The 20142-nt window shown below is 36.6% G+C and overlaps 2 protein-coding genes across 2 annotated transcripts; one reads left to right on the top strand and one right to left on the bottom strand.

The window, feature by feature from the left end:
* The first annotated feature begins 3297 nt into the window (after positions 1–3297).
* On the top strand, positions 3298–9021 carry LOC132190529 (uncharacterized). Its single transcript, XM_059605549.2, has 9 exons — positions 3298–3765; positions 4356–4392; positions 4514–4592; positions 4679–4724; positions 4811–4909; positions 6707–6775; positions 6859–7201; positions 7352–7500; positions 7881–9021. The coding sequence occupies exons 1-9, from the start codon at positions 3358–3360 to the stop codon at positions 8736–8738; spliced, it is 2088 nt and encodes a 695-aa protein (XP_059461532.2). The 5' UTR covers positions 3298–3357; the 3' UTR covers positions 8739–9021.
* A 1121-nt stretch (positions 9022–10142) lies between these two features.
* LOC132190367 (glycosyltransferase family protein (DUF23)) lies at positions 10143–12349 on the bottom strand. Its single transcript, XM_059605337.2, has one exon. The coding sequence runs from the start codon at positions 12131–12133 to the stop codon at positions 10376–10378; it is 1758 nt and encodes a 585-aa protein (XP_059461320.2). The 5' UTR covers positions 12134–12349; the 3' UTR covers positions 10143–10375.
* Positions 12350–20142: the final 7793 nt, after the last annotated feature.

The following is a 20142-nucleotide window of genomic DNA, read 5'->3' as shown; positions in this document are numbered from 1 at the left end:
AATAATCCCTCGGAGTTGGTGGGTTTCCTGACCTCAGCAATGAAATATTATAAAACGAATCAGGGAGTATCTGAAAGTGAAAGCCCAATCAGATCCGGGAATATGTCCGTGCGTTTCTAGATACGAGCGGCGCCGCCACTTCTAAGTTCCGATGCTAACCTTCCATTTAATGCATGCAAAAGTATTCACAGTGCCTTTTTTAAAGTAATTCCAATGTGTCGGTGGGGATTTTGTTCAGACGAGATTCATTTATTAGTTTGAACATTATTTTTTTCATTTTAAGTGAAATAAAAAAGGACTAATTTCATAATTAAGATTAAATTTTTGAAAAAAATACAAAAAAATAGTCCATATAATTTTACTAATAAGTTTTATGTTGTTTTAAACTGTTCGCTGATTTGCAATTTAAAATCAGTGTGGTTTTAAAATGTTTTAGGAGTTTCATTTGGTTTCATTGATTTACAATAACTTTTTATTGGTTTTAAAATATTCTGAGAGCTCCCTGTGCCATCTTTCTCATTTTATGATTAAAGAGAAGATAAGACTCGCTGACAAAGATGCAACCAATTAGGGTTTTGAACAAATTTATAACTTCTTCAAAATGATGCCATTTTGGACTTTAATCAAAACAACATCGTTTTATAATAATAATTATTTTTAAATACAAGTAAGGTCGGTTTAAAGAAAGTTACAAGTTTAAAAGTGTTCTTGACATTGATTTAAACTTCAACAAAAAATCTATAACCAAATCTACCATCGCCTCTACTTACGGTCGAAAGACAATTCCCGCCAATCAAAGCCGACTTGGTGATAGAAAATTTGTTAGTTTGCACAATTTAACTTTTTTTTTTTTGGGTTATAATGTTCATTCCATGTGGTACATTGATAGTAAATTTAAGCCTAGGACAATTATCCCTTTTGTTGGGCAAGGTGATTTACACTTTATTCTAAAGTTCCTGTGTTAATTCAATTAATGAGATTGGGGTTTTTCACAATTAGCTGTTCAAATTGTTAATAATCTGGGCACCACATTGTGATATAGTTAATATGTGATTCACTTGTATAAATTTATTTTGGATTGTCCCACTACTTATTCAGACAAGTGAATCTTATATGAGCTCTCTCGCACGTGCTCCTCACATTACTAACAATTTAGATAACTAATTGCCGGTAATCCTTGTCCCAATTCATTGCTTCTCTTTATTGGTTCAACCCTAATTAATATGGGGCCAAATCTATCATATCAATGTGAGGCTAAATCTATGCAAAAGTCTCAGCCTAAATAATAGTTACGTGCAAACTTAATTTTCCTCGCTTGTGTTATAAGATAAGAGAGGGTTCAGCTTGGATCAAGGTTTAGTTGAAATTTAATCTCAATTATTGGCTTGAGCTAGATTTGAACCAGTGTAGACATATATAATGCAAAGGAATTTATAGTCTATCCCCACTAACCACTCTTTGGAATTGAGACACACATACATTATATCCTATTACGGGACCCATGTTCAAATCTTAGCGGATCTAATTAAACCCAATCCAAACCCCATAGAATCCTAACTCTAGGATAATTGCTTCTTGTTTGAGATTGTAATTTAAATCATCCAAAGAGTTTGCGACCCGCATATCTTAATGCCTACCAATAATTTCAACTTAACAAATAATACACAACTAATTTTGACGCTTGTACTTGCGCGGCGATGTTAATGTTTGGAACCCTCTTTCCCTAGGCCTTAGGTTTTCGAGTAATTCTAGATGGCTTACTTGTATTGTACTAAGAATGATGTGGCTATTAAAATTACCCTTTGATAAAAATTCAATAATGATTAATCACAAGTTCAATGGTAATTTTAATAATCACATCATTCTTAGTTTGACACAAGTAGGCCACCTAGAATTACTCTAGGTTTTCCTTTTAATGTTTAGAGAAGTTTGTAAGAATTTAACAATATATCATAATAAAGGTCTTAATTTTAAATATTGTCTTTGTCATTCACCTTATATTTTAATTAAATATTTAATTTAATCATTTAGTATAAGCAGTAATTTTAACACTTTCTTTTGACCCAACAAAAAAAAAAAAAACTACAAAGAATGTTTAGCAAAGCTAACTAATGTGCTTTTTTTCTTTTTCTTTTTTTAGGTCCACCTCTTTCTCCTTAACCATGTATGCTTTCAGGCTTTTTTGCCTCCTGGATTAAGCCTGTTTATGTGGCCGTATATGGGAGAATTTTGATCAGTGATGGGCCGAATCACGCAGACGATTTTAGACAAGTTAGGAAAAAGGGCAGCATCAATTAAAGTTTACTTTTATGGGTTTGGGCCCACTCACATGGGAGAATACTGTTCGAGCCAGGCCCAACCACACAAATCATTTTGGAATCAATTGGGTCCATTTGTGCTTTATCAAAATAATCATTTTCTTTTTTCAAGAATCTCCAAGAGAAAATGTGAAAAAGATGCTAATAATATTCACGCGAAAGAAAATAACTCAAAAACAAAGCATTTTTCAAAACAAAAAAAGGCAGTCTTTTTATTTTTATTTTTAATAATCAAGATATCCGGGACTTTACCTCGATTAGATTTTCAAGACATCGTGTAAAGAATAGTCTAATATTGCAAGTATGACCTTGATTTGTATCATATTTGTGTGCATAGCTTTTAGAAAAATTGGTAATTTAACATGGTATCAGATTCAAAGGTTCTGGGATCAAACTTTAATTTCATCAATTCACTTCAATTTAAATTAAATATTTCACGTGTTGTGCTTCATCTATTAAAATGGAGTTTGGACCCACACGTGAGGGAGAGTGTTAAAGTATTGATTAAGTGATTAAATTTACCTCTTCCTATTAGCTTAAACTATTAAGATAATTAGTTGTTTAACAACACAAGCTCAAGTGACATGCTTCCTCAATTTTTTATGCAATACATCCAACTTGCATCATAGTTTTTGTCCCATTTTTTGTTGATATAATAGTGCAAATCAATAATTAATTTTGTTTAATAGGCTTGATAGGGTTGATTGACTTTATATATGACAATGTTATTTAGGACCTTACGTGGGAATAAATATTAGGGAAACATACCCATCACAAAAGTGTTAGGAATAAAGACTTTTTTTTTTTTTTTTGTTATTTTTGTCTTAAATGGCAAGGCACAAAGGCACCAAAAGTTTGTCACGTGCCGTAGCCTTCATTTCACGTGACCTAAATTCCACGTCATTACGCGGTTCGTGTAACTCACAAGGTACCCGCCCCCACCAAAGATCCAATCCCAAAAGAGGCTGAAAAATAAAAAAATAATTGAAGACCTGTTTGGGGAGAGAGAAAAAGCAAAAGAGAAGAAAAGGAAAATACGATGGGCGAGATATCAGAGACAACGATGACGATGCAGCAGCAGAAGAAGAAGAAGGGTCGCCCCTCTCTCTTAGATCTCCAAAGACGCTCTCTTAAACAACAACAACAAAACTCTAATTCTTTCAATTTGAGCGCTAACCCTAGCCGTCGCGCCACTCGCCGGAACCCTGACCCCGATATGTCGGAGCGGATTTCCGGCGGAGAAGACGACGACGAACGGAAAGAAAAGAAGCAGAAGCCCCTACTCGGTCTGAACCCCCAGCCACATTACACGACAGTGTCTCCGAATTCCTTGTCGTTTGGCTCGAGTCCGTACGGCTCTGATTCAATTGCGGATATCGAGGATCCCGAGGCGGCCGTCAAGAAGCGCAAGATCAGCGCCGCCCATCTCGGAACTGATGCATTAACGGTGATGATCACCAATTTATACAACGAATAAATTCTGTCTCTCGCTCTCTCTCTCTCTCTTTGTGAAAGTCATTTTCTGAAAATGTTTTTAAGAAACACATACTGTGTGCGCTTCTATTGCCACTGCGTTTTGAAAAGTAATCGAGTAGTTTGGATTGCGCGCGCAATTTCGTTGCTTTTGGTGTTGGTGGGCTCGTTGGATCAACGAGTGGATGGACGAGTTTGACTCGGTCTAAGTTAGTGATATTCTTTAATTTTATTGAAATCTGGGTGGGCTTTTCATTTTTTATTTATTTATTATTATTTCCAAATTTAAATCTTCAATTATTTATTTGTTTTGTGTTCTTATTGTCTGTATTAATACACACAGAAACACGCACAGACCCTTCATGTCTGGAAAAGCTTTAATTTGTCTCTTTCTTTAATTATTTCCGGATTTTTTCCCCACCTGTACTCTCGTTGCCTTTAATGTAAATTTCCATGTATTTTTTTTTCGCTTTCTAGTTATGACTGAAAGCATTTATGCAATTCTTCTTTTTGTTTAATTTTTATTGGGTTTTTTTCCATCATTGATATTGGATAATTTTGCAGGGTGAAAGGGTTTGGAAAGCGACAGACACCATACATGGTATCGAACTGTCAATCAATCTCAAATCTTTGCTGAAAAGGCCTTGTGGGGAATTTTCACAGTGATTGATTTTTGTTTTTTCATAGTGAATAAATTTAATAATGTCATTTTATATGGACAGGGTCGCAGGTGGAGTCCGGTCCCACGACACCTTTGCCAGACAAAAAGTTGCTGGTGTTCATCCTTGACAGGCTTCAAAAGTGTGTGTGTGTGTTTTTTAACTTCTAAGGTTTTATTTTTAATTTTTTTACTGGTTTTGATCGGTTTTCTTCCAACTCGCTTGCAGAAAGGACACTCGTGGGGTATTCTCAGAGCCTGTGGATCCGGAAGAGGTGCATTTTTTTAATGGTGATTTTGGACTTCTGTATGATATTAGAATACCCGTTTATTGATTTGTTTTAAATTTATTTCCCAACAGCTTCCAGATTACCATGACATCATTGAGAACCCAATGGATTTTGGAACCGTGAGGAAGAAACTAGATGGGGGAGCTTATGCCAACTTGGAACAGTTTGAGGTTGGTTTGAGAATGCATTTTCTGCAAATTTATAGACACAGACTTATTCATGTAGAGACGTACAGACACTTATACTGTAACCAGAGTTGTCTAATCGTCATCTGTGTCTGAAGTATAATTCAGTTTTTACCATTACATGGGTCATAGATTTTCTTCTTGTTTTCTTGTATTCTTGCCTGTGTTTGTTCAGGCGCACATGTACTTTCATGCCCTAACTCCTAAGTTTGCTTTCCAAGTAATGAATTTACTTGTGGCCACTGGGTGTTGCTCACTGAAGCCTGTGCCTTTTTATAATAATATTCTTAATGACCTACAATTTCATTCATTCAGCTCGCTTTTTCTTTGGTAAGTTATAGCTTACTTAACAAAATTGTTGTTTGTGTTTAATTTTTGGCTGAATTGAATATTAAATTAGTCTTGATTTTCCTGCATTAAAAAAATTGTATGATCAACATCACCACTAGACGAAACAAGGGCTTCAAGCCTTCAAATCAAGAGTCCTGAAAATTTGCTTTGGTACTTGTATTTTCTAAGAAGCAATGGGCAAAAGAAGTAGAAAACAAATAGGAGTAGGCCAAAAAAGAAAAAGAAAAAAATCAATTCCTTGTTAGTTGTTCATGATCGTCCCATCTAGGAAGTACTTTCAGCTGTAATGATTAAAGTCATGTATTAGGATTTATCTTGTGAGGCTCCCAGGGTAAAGACAGATGAGAATCTTAGAAACCAAGACCTTGCTTTACCAATCTGAATAAGTTCGGTCTTGAGATCAAAATCATTGAATCTATCAATATGGATTTCTGTGCTTTCACTAGAAAACTTATTTAAGCAAGTTACTCTGCTACTGCTTTTGGAGGGGGACTGATGTTTTCTTCAGTATTTTATATGGATCACTTACTGTGTTTCTGGGATATGATTTGGGATCTCCAGCTTCATAGTTCAAATATTTGGTTCACTACCCCTGCCATGAACGAAAAAGAAAAAAGAAAAAAAAAGAAGGAATTTATGTACCAAAACCTATGTGAACTTTGGCTGAATTATATTTTGACTATCATATTAATTCTTGCCAAAATTTCCAGTTTTCTAGGTAATATTGACATTGATATTACCTGAATGCTTCAAATATAGTTCATCTTGTTTTTCCTCAAGCTAGATTTGTCAGTGGTGATCTTTCAGCCTTCAGGTGCTGATGGATCCCATTTCCGTTAGGTGGGGTAATCTCTCTCCTAATGGTTTTCATTGCACTGAGACACTTACTATTTGCTAATTTTGGTCAGTCATCAAGAAACATCATTTGAAAAATGAGTGTATATTTCTTTTTTGAATGATTGACAACTGGTAAAATGAGGAAGAGTTAATTTCATTCAACTTGAGGCTGCTCTGTGATGAAAGGAAAGCAATCAGAACTTGTAACTAGGAAACATGAGGACAACCTAGAATGTTTTGCATTAGAACTTGCTGGATGGCTTTACAGTGTCTGCGAACAAAAAAAAAATGTAGAAAGAGAATCCGATCAATATATGAAATGGTCAAGGCTCCTGAGAATGTGAGGCAGTCGTACTTGAATGCACTTGTACAGCATGAGTTAAAAATTCCAGCATCTTTGATAAATGACTTGTGCTATTGCATTCAAAGGTTTTTTGGTATATTCTAGTGGAATTATTATAAAATGGCTTTGATCTTGGATCACTTGACGTTAAAATGTAACAAAAAGCCATTCTACCTAAGCCTGTACACAGAAAGTTGGGTTCCTGCTAAACTCAGAAGAATCTAAATCTTGTTACTATTTAATTTGTGCAGAAGGACGTCTTTCTGATATGTACAAATGCGATGCAGTATAATCCACCAAGTACTATTTTTTTTAGACAGGTTTGGTCATGTCTGAACTTGTATTCTCGTCACTGGTTTGGAATTCTCTTTATTGCATTATTGGAACTTGACTTTTTTCTTAGGCACGGTCTATGCTAGAGTTGGCAAAAAAGGACTTCCAAAATGTGAGGCAAGATAGTGATGATAATGAGCCACAACCCAAAGTTGTGCGGAGAGGCAGACCTCCAGGAAAAAACCTGAAGAAGTCCCTTGGTACATCTCCTTTTGAGAATGTTTGTCCTGAGCCTTCTTCAGATCCAGCTCTTACCTCTGCAGGAGGTAATGCAGGGCAGCCCTACAATCTAAGAAAAGCACTTACTTCAGACAAGTTGCCCCCTGCTGATGCATTGGTCAGGGTCTCCCATGGGTCTCAGAACAATGAAACTTGTTCTAGTTGGTGGTCTGAATGGGAGAATGAATTTCCAGGTAACATTTGAAGTGGGTGTGCTGTATTGCTTTATAATATATATATATATATATATATATATATATATATATATATATATATATATATGTTATTTAATTTTTTTTTAGCTTTTTCTACAATTTCTGAGCCATTTTTCCCTTGGATTGTAGCTTCTGTTTTGAAGAGTGTTTTGAAGAATGGGAAGAACCAATTTGCTATAGATGAGAATAGGCGTGACACCTATAAGCATTCGATGGATTCTGGTCATGGGCTATCTATCTTGGGCAACCTTCAAGGAGAATTGAAGCAACTAATTGCGGTATATATAAGTTTTTTTTTCTTCTTTTAATGTTTTTCTCTTGCTCTGGACTTTTTTTTTTTGGGGGGGGGGGGGGGGGGGGGTGTTGTTTGACGAGGAGATTATGGATTGTATTCTGTCCAAATGACTTTTTGTCATGTACATTATCTGCAACAAAACATCATTGTTGAGAACCAGCAATAATGTGCATGAAGTTGGTGATGTTTCTTGGTTTGGTGTATCACTAAATTGGTCTAATTGAATGGCAAGTACTAATTTGTCCTGCCCTGAAGAGAAGTACTTATGTACTTAAATTTATTCTGTGTGGTTGCTGTTTGTGGACTGGTTCTCTATTATTGTCTATTTCTAACCAATTTTTCTATTGTAAATGTATAAATCAGGTAGGTCTAGACTTGGAGCATGGTTATGCAAGAAGCATCACGCGATTTGCAGCAGATCTTGGGCCTGTAGTTTGGAAGATTGCTTCAAATAAAATTGAAAGAGTTTTGCCCGTTGGACTGAAGTTTGGTCCTGGATGGATAGGAGAAAACGAGGCATTAAAGCACATGCAGTCTGTATTTACTGAGGAGAAATCTTCAGTGAGCTCAATACCAGATGACAATGCAAGCAAACTTCTCCATCACAGCAGATCCGACTCGAACTCTGTATTTGCAAATGGATTTTTGTGGCAAGGTCGAGAAGACTTTGGAAGCACAGATTTAGATTCTCGAAGTGAGTTGATTTCACTGAAGAGTAGTATTGGAGGTATAGAACCTGTGCCTCCTTTTGGAATTCAGCAGAAACACACAATTTCTTCTGATATCAATGGATTAAATGGTGGGTTTGGGTCAGATTTTTCATCACAAATCAGGATGGTAAGACTTGCCACACTAACTGGAATGCCTGTTTCTGATGATACTTCAGTGCCTGCGCAAATGCTTGGTATAGATTCAAGTGGAAACACTACCATCTGCCCAATGTCTAGAAACAATCACGAATCAAATGAAGCCAGATTTTCTGAAACTGCAAGAACACATTCTGGGAATTTATTGGCCCTGGGCTCTGGTCTCAAGTCACCCGGAACACCAGAACTGGTGCTTGGTGGGAAAGCATCTTGGCAGAGATCCGCAATGCATGATAAGCATGATTCGTTTTCTTTTCCTCCCGACTTAAATGTGAGCTTTCGGCAAACAGGTTCACATAGTTCTAATGTCCAGATTGACGGACCTCAGCAGCCGGATTTGGCATTGCAGCTCTGAAGATGGGTCGGTTATATTTCTTTCAATTGACCTTGGGGTGTAGCTCTTGGGAATATAAAGAAAATAAATTGTCGGGCCATTTTGAGGATGTGAGAAGTTTTGTATAGATTAATATATCCAATTGTTAGGTTGAAGATGGAAGTTAATTTGAAACAAATTATTCCAAGGTGGAGACTCTTTTAGAGATTCAATGAAAAATTATACGGAAAATTATACCAAGATAAATCTAGATACTTGTTTGATATTGTTGAGAGATAATAACATACTGAACCCTTCCAAGTTCAAATATAAATTTGCGACTATTTTATGATATATTTGTCATTTCTTCTGTATTTTTATGGACATGCACATGTAAAATGGGAATAAAAGAAGCATGCTGAGTAGAGAATGACAAGAAACGTACCCAAACATAGAAGAATAAAAAGCAGAGTAAATAAAAGTAAATTCTTTTATCTAAATTAGGGGAATGATGACTAAGAAAGAAGAAAAAATTTATAATATTGATAATTTACATGCTTTAGGTGCTTAATTTCGGGCGTGTTGTTAGTGTTAAAAGATGAACACAATTGTTCCAATAACGTTTGAGAGAATTTAACTCCTCTTATTTGCACTAATTAGAATGCATCTTATTCCCCCGCACCATTCCCACAACCACAAGGATAGAAAAAATTATCAGCTTGAGGTATTTGAGGATAAAATCCAGTAAATGAGACGGTCTAATTGAATGAAAGGAAATTAGGATTATGGTTCGCGTCCGACTACGTATTTTGAGAAACCTTGTCCATTAACGTCAGCACTTCATCCGAAAAATCTCAATATTTAGGCACAACACATCTTCCAAAGAAAAAAAAAACTCCATTTTAAAGGAAACGAGAAAGTAGTTTTATTTTTTATTTTTCACAAATTTATTTCCTAATGACTTAACTTTTTTTACATGCTCTACAACAAGACGTGAATATTGATTTATAAAGAAGAAATCATAATTGTGCAAGAGAGATTAGAGAAATTGATGGTTTAGTTTAAATTTTACAAATCTAATGATATACTTGTTTTCACATCATTTAGATTTTAAATGATATGATATTATGTAGATTTGGATCCTATTCTCCGTTATTAATTACAATTTTGTTCCTAGGCATCCATCCATCTGATAATATCTGATAAGCAAATGCTTTATTCTAGATGAAATTGACATCTTTGTTGATCAAGACAAAATATCTCAATGGTTGAAGATTTCCAAAGTGCTTGAAGCTTCTACCATAACAGTAATAGCAAACTACCCAAACGGCTCATGGCGAAGAGTCACAACTCTTCAACGTCAAAAATACTACTTCTTGAGTTTTATGTGTTCCTTCTGTACCATCACCATGTAAACAATTTTGACACAATATCACATACCATATGTAAAAGAATATTGAATTTTTATTATTATAATGGGATGAAGCCATGCCAGCTCAAGGCCGCGGCGGCCAACCCCCCAATCAGGGACTGGGGAGGGGGTATCACCCGAAAAGGAATAAAATATCTCAGAATCCAGAAGAGTAGGAAAAATCTATCTCCACCTACTACGAACTATTCGCTAACTCTTTCATGTACATTCTCAAAACCATCACGAAATAAAGCCAACAAAATTTGATTCATCTTTGCCAAGCCATTTTTTGGAACCCATTCGGCGTCTGAGACCCAAACCATTTTTGCGTCAACAACTTCAACCGGTTATCCCTAACCTCACAAAACTTTTGGGCCCAGTTTTTGGGCTCAACCGGCTCGAACCCTAAGCCCGGAGTCCTGTCCTTCGACATGGGGTTCACCGCTTTCGTCCAGTCCACAACATAGGCCGAGACCCTCCTCCGGAACTTGGCCCGAAATTCTGACCACGCCTGGTACTTGTAGTGGTTGACCACTCCGTCCTCCAGGCTCATTGCCTTTGACCTGAAATTCTCTTTCACCCGAAAATGGTGTACCACGTTCAGCAATGACGAATCAACTGCGTCCAACAGCAAGATAGACTTGTGCCGCTGCTCAATCTTTCTGCGGCACGTGTACCCTTGCGTGACGCCCTCGATCGGGTGGGACGTCCGATTCGACGGTCCAAATTCGTTGCACCTGATCATGACTTGACCAATCCAACGCTGTGTTGTGGGCCCCGATGACAACGGCTTCAGTGGGGTCCTCGGCAGGAGCGATCTGAGCATGCGATTGGAGGGTTGCGTTGAAGCATGCCACGATGGACTGAAAACAAACTCGTCAACATCAACGTACATCATCCAAGTGCACGAGTCCTTAGCGTAGATCGCACTGTGGGAGAACCCAGCCTCCTGCGTTTTAGGCCAAATCCAAAAGAGCGTCGTTACGTTATAGCCCTCTCGATTAAGCTCCTCAACAACTCTGCCCAAGTCATCGTCGCTATCGTTGTCGTACAATATGAATTTTTGGACGCCAATCTTGGAGTGGTACATGACCCACTCTTTCAAGAACTTTGCCACGTTGTAAACCATGGTACATGCGCACAATAGCGACTTCTGCTGCTGATGTGGATTTGCTAAGCTGCGCGGGGGCGTGTAGTACGCAACCGAAGGGGCCACCAGGTTTTCGGCCACGATTTCGAGGGAGATTTTGATTCGATCGTCCTCCCCGCTAGAACTAACCGCCGTCAGGTTCGGGTGAAGGCACCTGAACACCTCCTGGACGGAGCTCAAGACAGGGGTTTTAACGGCACCAGTAGTGCCGTCACCGAAGACGCACATGAACTCGTCTGGAGACCGATTCAATCCCTGGCGGTGATTGACGCCTTTCACGAACAAAACTACGTCGTCTTCGGTCGAAAACGACTCGTACGCCACGAAAGTCCACCTAATCAGCTGCGGCGTTGGCGTCGCAGCTGGAGACTCGTTCTCCGACGGTTTTATCAGATTCGGCTGCAAGAACGGCCGGAGACGACGAACGCTGCTCGGCATGACGCACTTGAACATGATCCGGTTCGTGAACGGGAGAACCCCGGAAAAACTCGCTACCGACGTCGCGTTGTTCTGGAAAACACAACGGTGCTTCTCGCCGGAACCGAGCGAAAGCGTAGTCTCTGGCGAGACGATCACTAGAACCTTCCAGGCCGGCAACAGAATAGAGACGGTCGCGACCGAGTCCCCGATGGAGGCCACGCGTCGAGTGCGGAGGTGGCCGAGTTCTTGAGCCTCTTGATCGCGATGATTCTCTAATTCCTCTTGTACCGCGTAGTTGACAAGATTCGCGTTCTTGGATCGAGCCGGAAGATTGTCCGCCGAGTACCGAGTCTCCTTCTCCGAAATCGCATCGCGAGAGAGATGGAGAAAGACGAAGGCGAAGAGAACGACAGCGAGAAAGCCGAACACGAAGGTCGTACGGACCCTTCGGCGCATGGTTTCTTGATGTTGGGAAAACGAATTCCAGAAAAAAGAGTGGGAATAGGGGCTTGTTGAGAAGGAGCATCAGTGTTGTTTGTTCATGGTGTCTCTTTGTTTCCGAGTGTTTGGAGGGTTCGTTCGTTCGAGGAGAAAGGTTTTATAGAAATTTCATGAAGAGTTAGAGTTTGAGAGGGAGAGGGTTTTCTAAAGCGAGTAGGGTTGTGGGCTTGTGCTTCCGTCACATACACCCCTACTTGTTCGTAGTGAAGGCCTTTTTATTTTTGGGGTGTTTCCTAAGTTGTATGACGGTATGCTTTATTGGTTTCTTAACTTTTTTGGACGAGTCTAGTGTAACTTCTTAACAACCATGAAGGTTAAGAGAATTTTCTTAATTTATGATTCATTTCTAAATTAAACATGATTCAGTATCTAATACTTTTTTTTTTTTTTTTTTAATTTAAATTGAGAAGCCATAGGATAAATTTTTTTTTTTTTTTAAAAAAAAAAAAAAACCAAAAACCAAAAACCATACACACATAAATTAATTTAGTCATTAAACTAAATTAATGACTCGTCTGACAAAAAAGCACAGAAAATTAAAGCAACCAAACCAAAGAATCACAAAAAATTAAGGTAGTTGTTGGGTGTCCTCCCCAAAAGGAAAGCCAACTACAAGCTTTAAGAGATTAATTATCTCTCACAAACTTGCCCATTAAGGGATCCACTGTGGATGAAATTCTTAGGGAATTTCAGTTTTTGAAATTTTATATCTAAGTCGTCCATTTTTTATTCAATGGTCATTGTTCTGCCACGTATCTCACTACTAATAAAATAATACAATAATCAATATTTATTATTTTATTAGTAGTGGGACATATGACAGAACAATGACCATTGAATGAAAAATAGACAGCCTACATCTAAAATTTCATAAACAAAATTTTTTCAAAAATTTCAATGGATTCAGATCCAATAGGATTGGCAACTCTACATAACAGAGAAAATAAAATCGTCATATTTAATAAATGATCCCAAGGCGGATACTTTCTCATTTTTTTTCTAATTTATCCTCATTCAGTCACTAAAGGGGGTGATGATTTACAACACGCCGGCGTGCATGAACAGTCATGCACGCCAAGCAAATTTTTTTAAAATTTTTTTTTTTTTTTTTTATAATTAAAATATTATATTTTAATATTTTAAAATATTAAATTAGCCGGACGTGCATGATGCCGTGCGTGATGTTTAACATCACCCCATTAAAGGTGGTTCTGTGGTCACCATCGGCATGCCATTTTGAATGTTGGCTTGCTTGTAGGGATTAGCATTTAAGGCTTGTTGTGTGTGGTTATGGTATCAACAAATTTAATTAAAAATAATAACAGCAAAAAGATGATAATGTTGATAAATTTTAAGCAAATTTTCAAAAGCTCATGCATAGGAAAAAGAGAAGAAGTATTTTTCAATATTTTGTTGATAGAATCTTAACCAGAAGAGGAAATCAAAACTAGTTGCGTATATTTTAATTTTATGGTAATCATTGGTCTTTAATATATCACATAAGGTTTGCTGAAAAAATAAAATAACACATTGAAATTATGTTTAAAGAATTAATTACTTGACATGAAAGAGACGGCTGGCTTGGATATGAGGTGTTAGCGTCGACTTGATAGAGTTGATAATGATATATATTATTATTTAATGTCTGGTTATATATGAATTAAGACGTAACTAGTGGTGTCTTGCACGAATAACTTTTGAAAAACAAATACCCACGTGTCATAAATCCTGCAAAGCCATTGGAGCAGCAGCCGTTACCGGCCATTTTCTAAGTCATATAATACGCCAAATTTCCTCTCATTGTGTTGAATGAATGATCACCTTCAAATCAAATCAAATCGACCGCTATATATATCCAAGAATATTGTTGAGTATCAAAGGTTGAAAGAATCAAATGTGACAACCTTGTCAAGTGGTCTTTGCCAATGCCAAGTCCGAAGAGGGAAATTGTCAAAATGGATATTAGACTAGAAGATTGGGTTTGCCAAGAGGAAAAAAGAAAAGGAAAAAAGTGGTACAATGCGATCTCTCCTGTAATTGGTTTGTCGGATTGTAGTCAATTTAGATAGCTAATTGAAAAAGGACTCCAAGCTTTTATCCATGAGACCTCTATCGAAGCCCTCTCGATCTTGTGCAGGGATCGAACATACTACATCTAGACAGATGGCAATGTTTATTATTGTTAGAGTATATCATAGAGTTTAAGAATTATAGTCACAGTATAACACTATTGCTCACTTACAAGAATATCATTGAGTCACACTCGAAGACTATCATTAAAATATATGTGAATAGTTAAAAACTATCACCTAACTAACCTAGTTAGAGTAGACGTCTATTTATATCCAACATGATTCTTCTATAAATAAGAGCATGCTATATTGGAATAGAAAAAAAAGAAAAAAGAAAAAGCGTATGTTATATTGTAAATATCACTCAGATAAATAAAAGCTTAATGCAGCTTTAGAGCTTGATTTTGTAGATGTAGGTCATAGACCGAACCATAACGCCAGCTATTCAATCCTGGATTGCAATTTTTATTTTGTTTATTTACCTTTGTTTCGGATTGATTTCTTAATCAAGAAACATCTTATTTTATTTATGTTGTTCAAAAAAAAAAAAAAAAAACACTACCACAATTTTCTTCTTTGCAATTCCAGTTTAGTAAGGCAATTCCACCAAACAAAGAAGTCATCGCTAATAATGATCAATCACCAGTTCAATGATGATTTTAATAGACACATTATTCTTGGAGGGACTCAAGTGGAAAACAAGAGGGACTTGTAACATTACTCTATCGGCCTAGCTCCTCTCACTAAGACCCGAGTGGTCTCTCTCATGTCCAAGCCAAGCGCCAGTGCCATCGGCATCTCCTTCCGCCACCAGGACTTCAAATGGCGTGCTTTTGGGCTGGTGTTGGAGGTATTGTTATTTATATCAATCATGATAGGTATTAGAGCATTTTTCCTCATTGAATGCCAACTTTAAATGAAGTTTAATTGCATGGTGTCTAAAAAGAAAAAGAAAGTTTGGATGGGAAGTGTACTTCATGTCCGAGATAAAATAAGAAAAAGAATAATGTTATATACCAAACAATATCTTACAAATATAATATTTTATAAAATTGATATGGCAATATCTAAATAGCCTTTAGATCGATCAACCCTTCTTATCTCACAGCTTTTTCCACATGGAAATGCAAATCATACGAAACCGGATAAAGCTACGAACACGTGAGTTAACTTTGGAGAGAATTAAAGGATATAATCCCTTTCGTCAAAATGCCATAAAGTATTTTCAGAGAATGAGAGCTTTGTGTGCAATGGAAGGAGAATTGGACAAAGCTTTGGGATCGCGAGAGAATGTGGGAGACCTAAGCTGTAAAGCCATGGCCAACGCTGCTGATGAGCTCTCCTCGTTTCTTGCGTATTTGATGTAATTTCGTCAAACACACTTGACTTATCCCGTTTTGTAGCAGAAAATCCGGTCCTTAACCTGCATTAATTAAAATTAATCAAGAATAATTAAAAAAGATAAAAATCTCTCTAAAATCTTTTGAAAAAGGTAGACGTTGATCATCTATTTATGAGCATCAGATATAGAGTGCGTGATTCGCATGTGAGCATTTCTTTTTAATAATAATTTATCACTTGCAATTACAACTTTATAATTCAAATATTAACTTTTGTTTGACATATACAACAAGAACATAAGAGTTCCTTTTTTGTTACATGCAATTTCGGTAAACATATGTACATGTTTGATCATGTCTGTCTTTCACAGATCTACATTAATTGTTAAGATTATTTAAATGGGCTTTATTTTAAAAGTATCATTCTGGAATGAGTCCAAGTTAATTTAATATTCTGGTGTTCATCATAAATAATTGGGCCTGTGATGGAATAACTAATTAAAGTGTTTTTATATTATATATCCAGGCCTTGTCCATTTCTAGAAGATGACATGGCATACCCAGGTTCTCTCAACTATAAAGAGCATATGAGTCGTCAGGCTATCGCTATGTCATTTTAACTTCTTGAAGCCCAGGCCCACCAGAAAAAGTACATCATTTTTTTTTTCTTCCTGTTTTTGAAGTGTTTTGTTTTCTCTCAGTCATCTTTGAACGTAACTCTACCTCTGGAAATTTTATTTTCCCTAAATTGCTTGATGATTTACTTTGGAGGACAATACTACCGAAGGGGCCGAATGGCCTTTAAGGCTTTGACTGCTAAGAAGCTTAAGAAGTCCAAGAAGCCTTCCAAGTATGTCCAAATCAGGGAGCCTCAAATTAAAAGATGCCCATTTCAGCAAAGTTGAAACCAAATACGACAGCTCAGCCCGACAGCATCAGGCTTAGAGTATACCCTTGCTCAATAAAAACTCCCTGCAATTGATTCCTCCATTGCCAGCTTACTCAAGTGCCTACTCATTCCAATTTCCATGCTTGTTTATGGTTCTTCTGGGACCATAAGCAAAACCATTGCCTGTTATTTGGTCATTTTGAACTTGATTCAGAATTTGTTTTTGAATTTGTACTGCGTTTACTATTTGGCCTTTGTTGTCGGGTGCTCACCCCTTTTGCAGTCGATTAATCCTGTAACAAAAAAAAAAAAAACCATCCACTTATTCTGAGGAGGGGATCTTCACGTTAATAACAAATTATTGACGAAAGTCCCTAAAATCCTAGATAGTAATGATAGGAGGGATGCAATGGGTCTATATAAGGAGAAGAGGTTATTCATTTACGAAAGACATAATTTCTTCTACACTAACCTTTTTATTCAGCTTTTTCTCTCTCAAAAGCCTTTAGTAACTTGGGCGTCGGATTGCCCCCAGTCCTTCGAGATTGATGGTTTTCTAATGACTCTTTTATTTTGCAGGAACTTCTTTGCCGGCTCGGCTGTTCGGAAAAATGTTTTACCATACTCTAAGGAATATGTAGCATGCTTATGAGTTTATTTAAAATGATTTGTTAGGAGGGGTTAACTGTTAAGCAATCTAAGTTTCAGATGTACGTAGTACCAGTACTTGTAGTTTGTGTCTCCATTGGGCAAAAATTTAAGGTTTAAACTGACTCTATACGTTATTTTTAGGTACAAGTAATTGCAGATTCATTTCCTCAAAACTCCCAAATTCTCAAATTGATTAGTTAGAGAATTGAAGAATGGAAACAGCCAAAGAAATGCACTAGCCCACCAGAATTATGGGTTGCGATAAATGTACTTGCCCACTAGAATTATTAAGTTTTACCACTTTGCGATCAATGAAAGTAGTCCATATATAGTCGAAGATTGGCTATAATGTCAATTCTATAAGGAGGGCTCTAACCCCGGGTTATGGCATTACTCTCTTGAATTTGCATACAAATTATAACTCTTTGGGAGAAATTGAGTAGCGCACTACAAAAAATTGATGTTTTAGTGACGTGTCTACAATAACTTTATTTATTTATTTATTTATTTTTACACGTCACCAATTTAAAAAAATCATTAAAAAAATTTCGAGCGGGAGAAAATTTTGCAAATTGCTCTCTATTGTATAAAAAATAATTTAGAGGTATTTAGGATAGCCGAAATAACAATTTAGTCCTTAAAATCAAATTCTCTCAAAATACTTGATGGATGGCATGTGTTCCTCGATCTTAATAAGAAAAATACATATAAATATATAAAACTACAAAAATTAAAAACTTAAAAAGGTTTTTTTTTTTTTTTTTTTTTACAAAAAAAGAAAGAAAAAGGGTGGCAGCTATCCTGATGCTCGCAATTGAGAGCCACAGAGTGACAAGCTAGGTGATTTTAAAACAAAGTAAGGACACAATCCCTAGAGCCCTAGTCTCATCTTTTGATTATGATAAAGATGAATTAGAAGAACCCACACAGCGAACTATTATAATTAGCAATAGTCGACAGACGCATGCACAATCAGGAAAGCAGGCACTAAAGCAAATTAAAAATTAAAGATCAATCCCTTTTCCCGAATCCCCCTTTAAATAAAAAAAAATAATAATAATAATAAAAAAAAATTAAAGATCGAGGTCCCAATTACATGTTTATTTTGATGAAGTGCCTAGTGGCTTTGACGTGAAACTGTTCTACATCTCAAATTCTAACTAAAACTGTACGTTAATCTAATCTGCAAATGTTGTCTTTTTTGTGAAATTTCCGTCTTGGTCATTATTTCACAAAAAAGACAACAATTGCAGATTAGATTGACAGGATCAAACGTTGCTCCACCATATTGAAAATAAAGAAGCTTCACAACAACTCAATTCAGAATTCAAACTTAAATCTTTTGAAAATAAGATATTGGAAGATTCAAATTCAAATGTTTTTGAATATTCAAATTCAAATGCTTGTTATTTAAGTTTTAGATAATATCTCAACAAATTAAGAGATTATTATTCTCGTATAACAAGCCATATATTTTGGCTTAGTTTGTTTGTAATTAATTCTTTAAATAGAATACTAAACCCATAGTTCAGATGGGTTGATTACAATTATATTATACAGTTATTGTTTTCATTATAGGGTATCAGAGCCTAGCCCAATTAATTGGCTGTGGCCCACGTACCGTCACCCATTGTCGCACGTGTTGGGCTTGGATGTCTTTCCGCCACACGTGAGGGGGCGTGTTGGAAGTTCCACATTACCTGGGTATTAAGGAGATTGACCATTTATAAGGGTGAGGGGAAACCTCAACGCTTGAGCTAGCTTTTGGGTTGAGTTAGGCCCAAGACCAATTTCTAATATATAATGAAAACAATAACTGTATAATATAATTGTAATCAGCCCATCTGAACTATGGGTTTAGTATTCTATTTAAAGAATTAATTACAAACAAACTAAGCCAAAATATATGGCTTGTTATACCAGAATAATAATCTCTTGATTTGTTGAGATATTATCTAAAACTTAAATAACAAGCATTTGAATTTGATTATTCAGAAACATTTGAATTTGAATCTTCTAATATCTTATCTTCAAAAGATTTAAGTTTGAATTCTGGATTGAGTTGTTGTGAAGCTTCTTTATTTCCAATACCCTCCCGCAATTTCGACTTTGGTGGACAAACGTTGAGATTGAGAGTAAGATGTTGAAAACGTGTAGACACTAGTGGCTTGGTGAGAATATCAGCTATTTGATCTTTGCTGGACAAAAATTTTACAACCAATGTTTTTGCAGCAACTTTATCACGTACGAAGTGATAGTCAATGGCAATATGTTTCGTTCTTGCATGAAACAATGGATTTGCCGTCAAATACATTGCACCAATATTATCACATAATAAAACAGGAGGCGTCGACAAAAACACTCCTAGTTCAAAGAGGAGGGATTGGATCCATGTAAGCTCAGCAACAGCATTAGCAATAGCCTTATATTCTGATTCCGTGCTTGATCGAGAGACTGAAATTCTTTGGCATCTCAAATTCTAACTAAAAGTAGTGGTGAGCAACGTTTCATCCTGTCTATCTAATCTGCATTAATTGTTATCTTTTCTGTGAAATTTCCATACGTCTTTGTTGACCGAGAGAACAATGAATTATTTCATGTCACATGAATTTGTCAATTGTCAATTCCTTAAAAAAAGAAAGAGAAAAAGAAGAAAGAGATGCTCTGCGATTTATTTTTTTCTACAATAACTCTCGCAATTCCTACCATCTTCCCTTTTCCTACCCACCACCATCCCGAGGCCCGAGTCCCCAATCAACAAAAAAAAAAAAAAAGGGTATTCTGTAAATCTCTTTCCAAGATCACAACGTGAACAGCCCGGCCTAGGTTCTCAACTCTGGGGACGGGGGCTCTATTTCCTCACATCCTTTTCTTTCCTCATATCCTTCTCCTCTTATATGACTACCACCCTGACCTCTAGAAGATTCACAAACTCATCGTCTTTTACCGATTGTGGATCTCTTTCCTTTCATCCTTCACTCGCCTTCTATGCCCGGGAAAAACACAAACTAG

This window comes from Corylus avellana, chromosome 9, assembly GCF_965113065.1.
Source record: "Corylus avellana chromosome 9, dhCorAvel1.hap1.2, whole genome shotgun sequence".
Lineage (NCBI taxonomy): Eukaryota > Viridiplantae > Streptophyta > Magnoliopsida > Fagales > Betulaceae > Corylus > Corylus avellana.
The sequence above is the reverse complement of the archived record's forward strand: the minus strand, read 5'-3'. Positions and strand labels throughout refer to the sequence as shown.

Excerpts from the sequence above, each read along its gene's own strand:
- LOC132190529 (XM_059605549.2), top strand. The coding sequence starts at position 3,358 with ATGGGCGAGATATCAGAGACAACGATGACGATGCAGCAGCAGAAGAAG. Across the intron at positions 3,766-4,355 it reads TCGGAACTGATGCATTAACG|GGTGAAAGGGTTTGGAAAGC; the intron begins GTGATGATCACC and ends ATAATTTTGCAG. Across the intron at positions 4,910-6,706 it reads CCAACTTGGAACAGTTTGAG|AAGGACGTCTTTCTGATATG; the intron begins GTTGGTTTGAGA and ends TAATTTGTGCAG.
- LOC132190367 (XM_059605337.2), bottom strand. The coding sequence starts at position 12,133 with ATGCGCCGAAGGGTCCGTACGACCTTCGTGTTCGGCTTTCTCGCTGTC.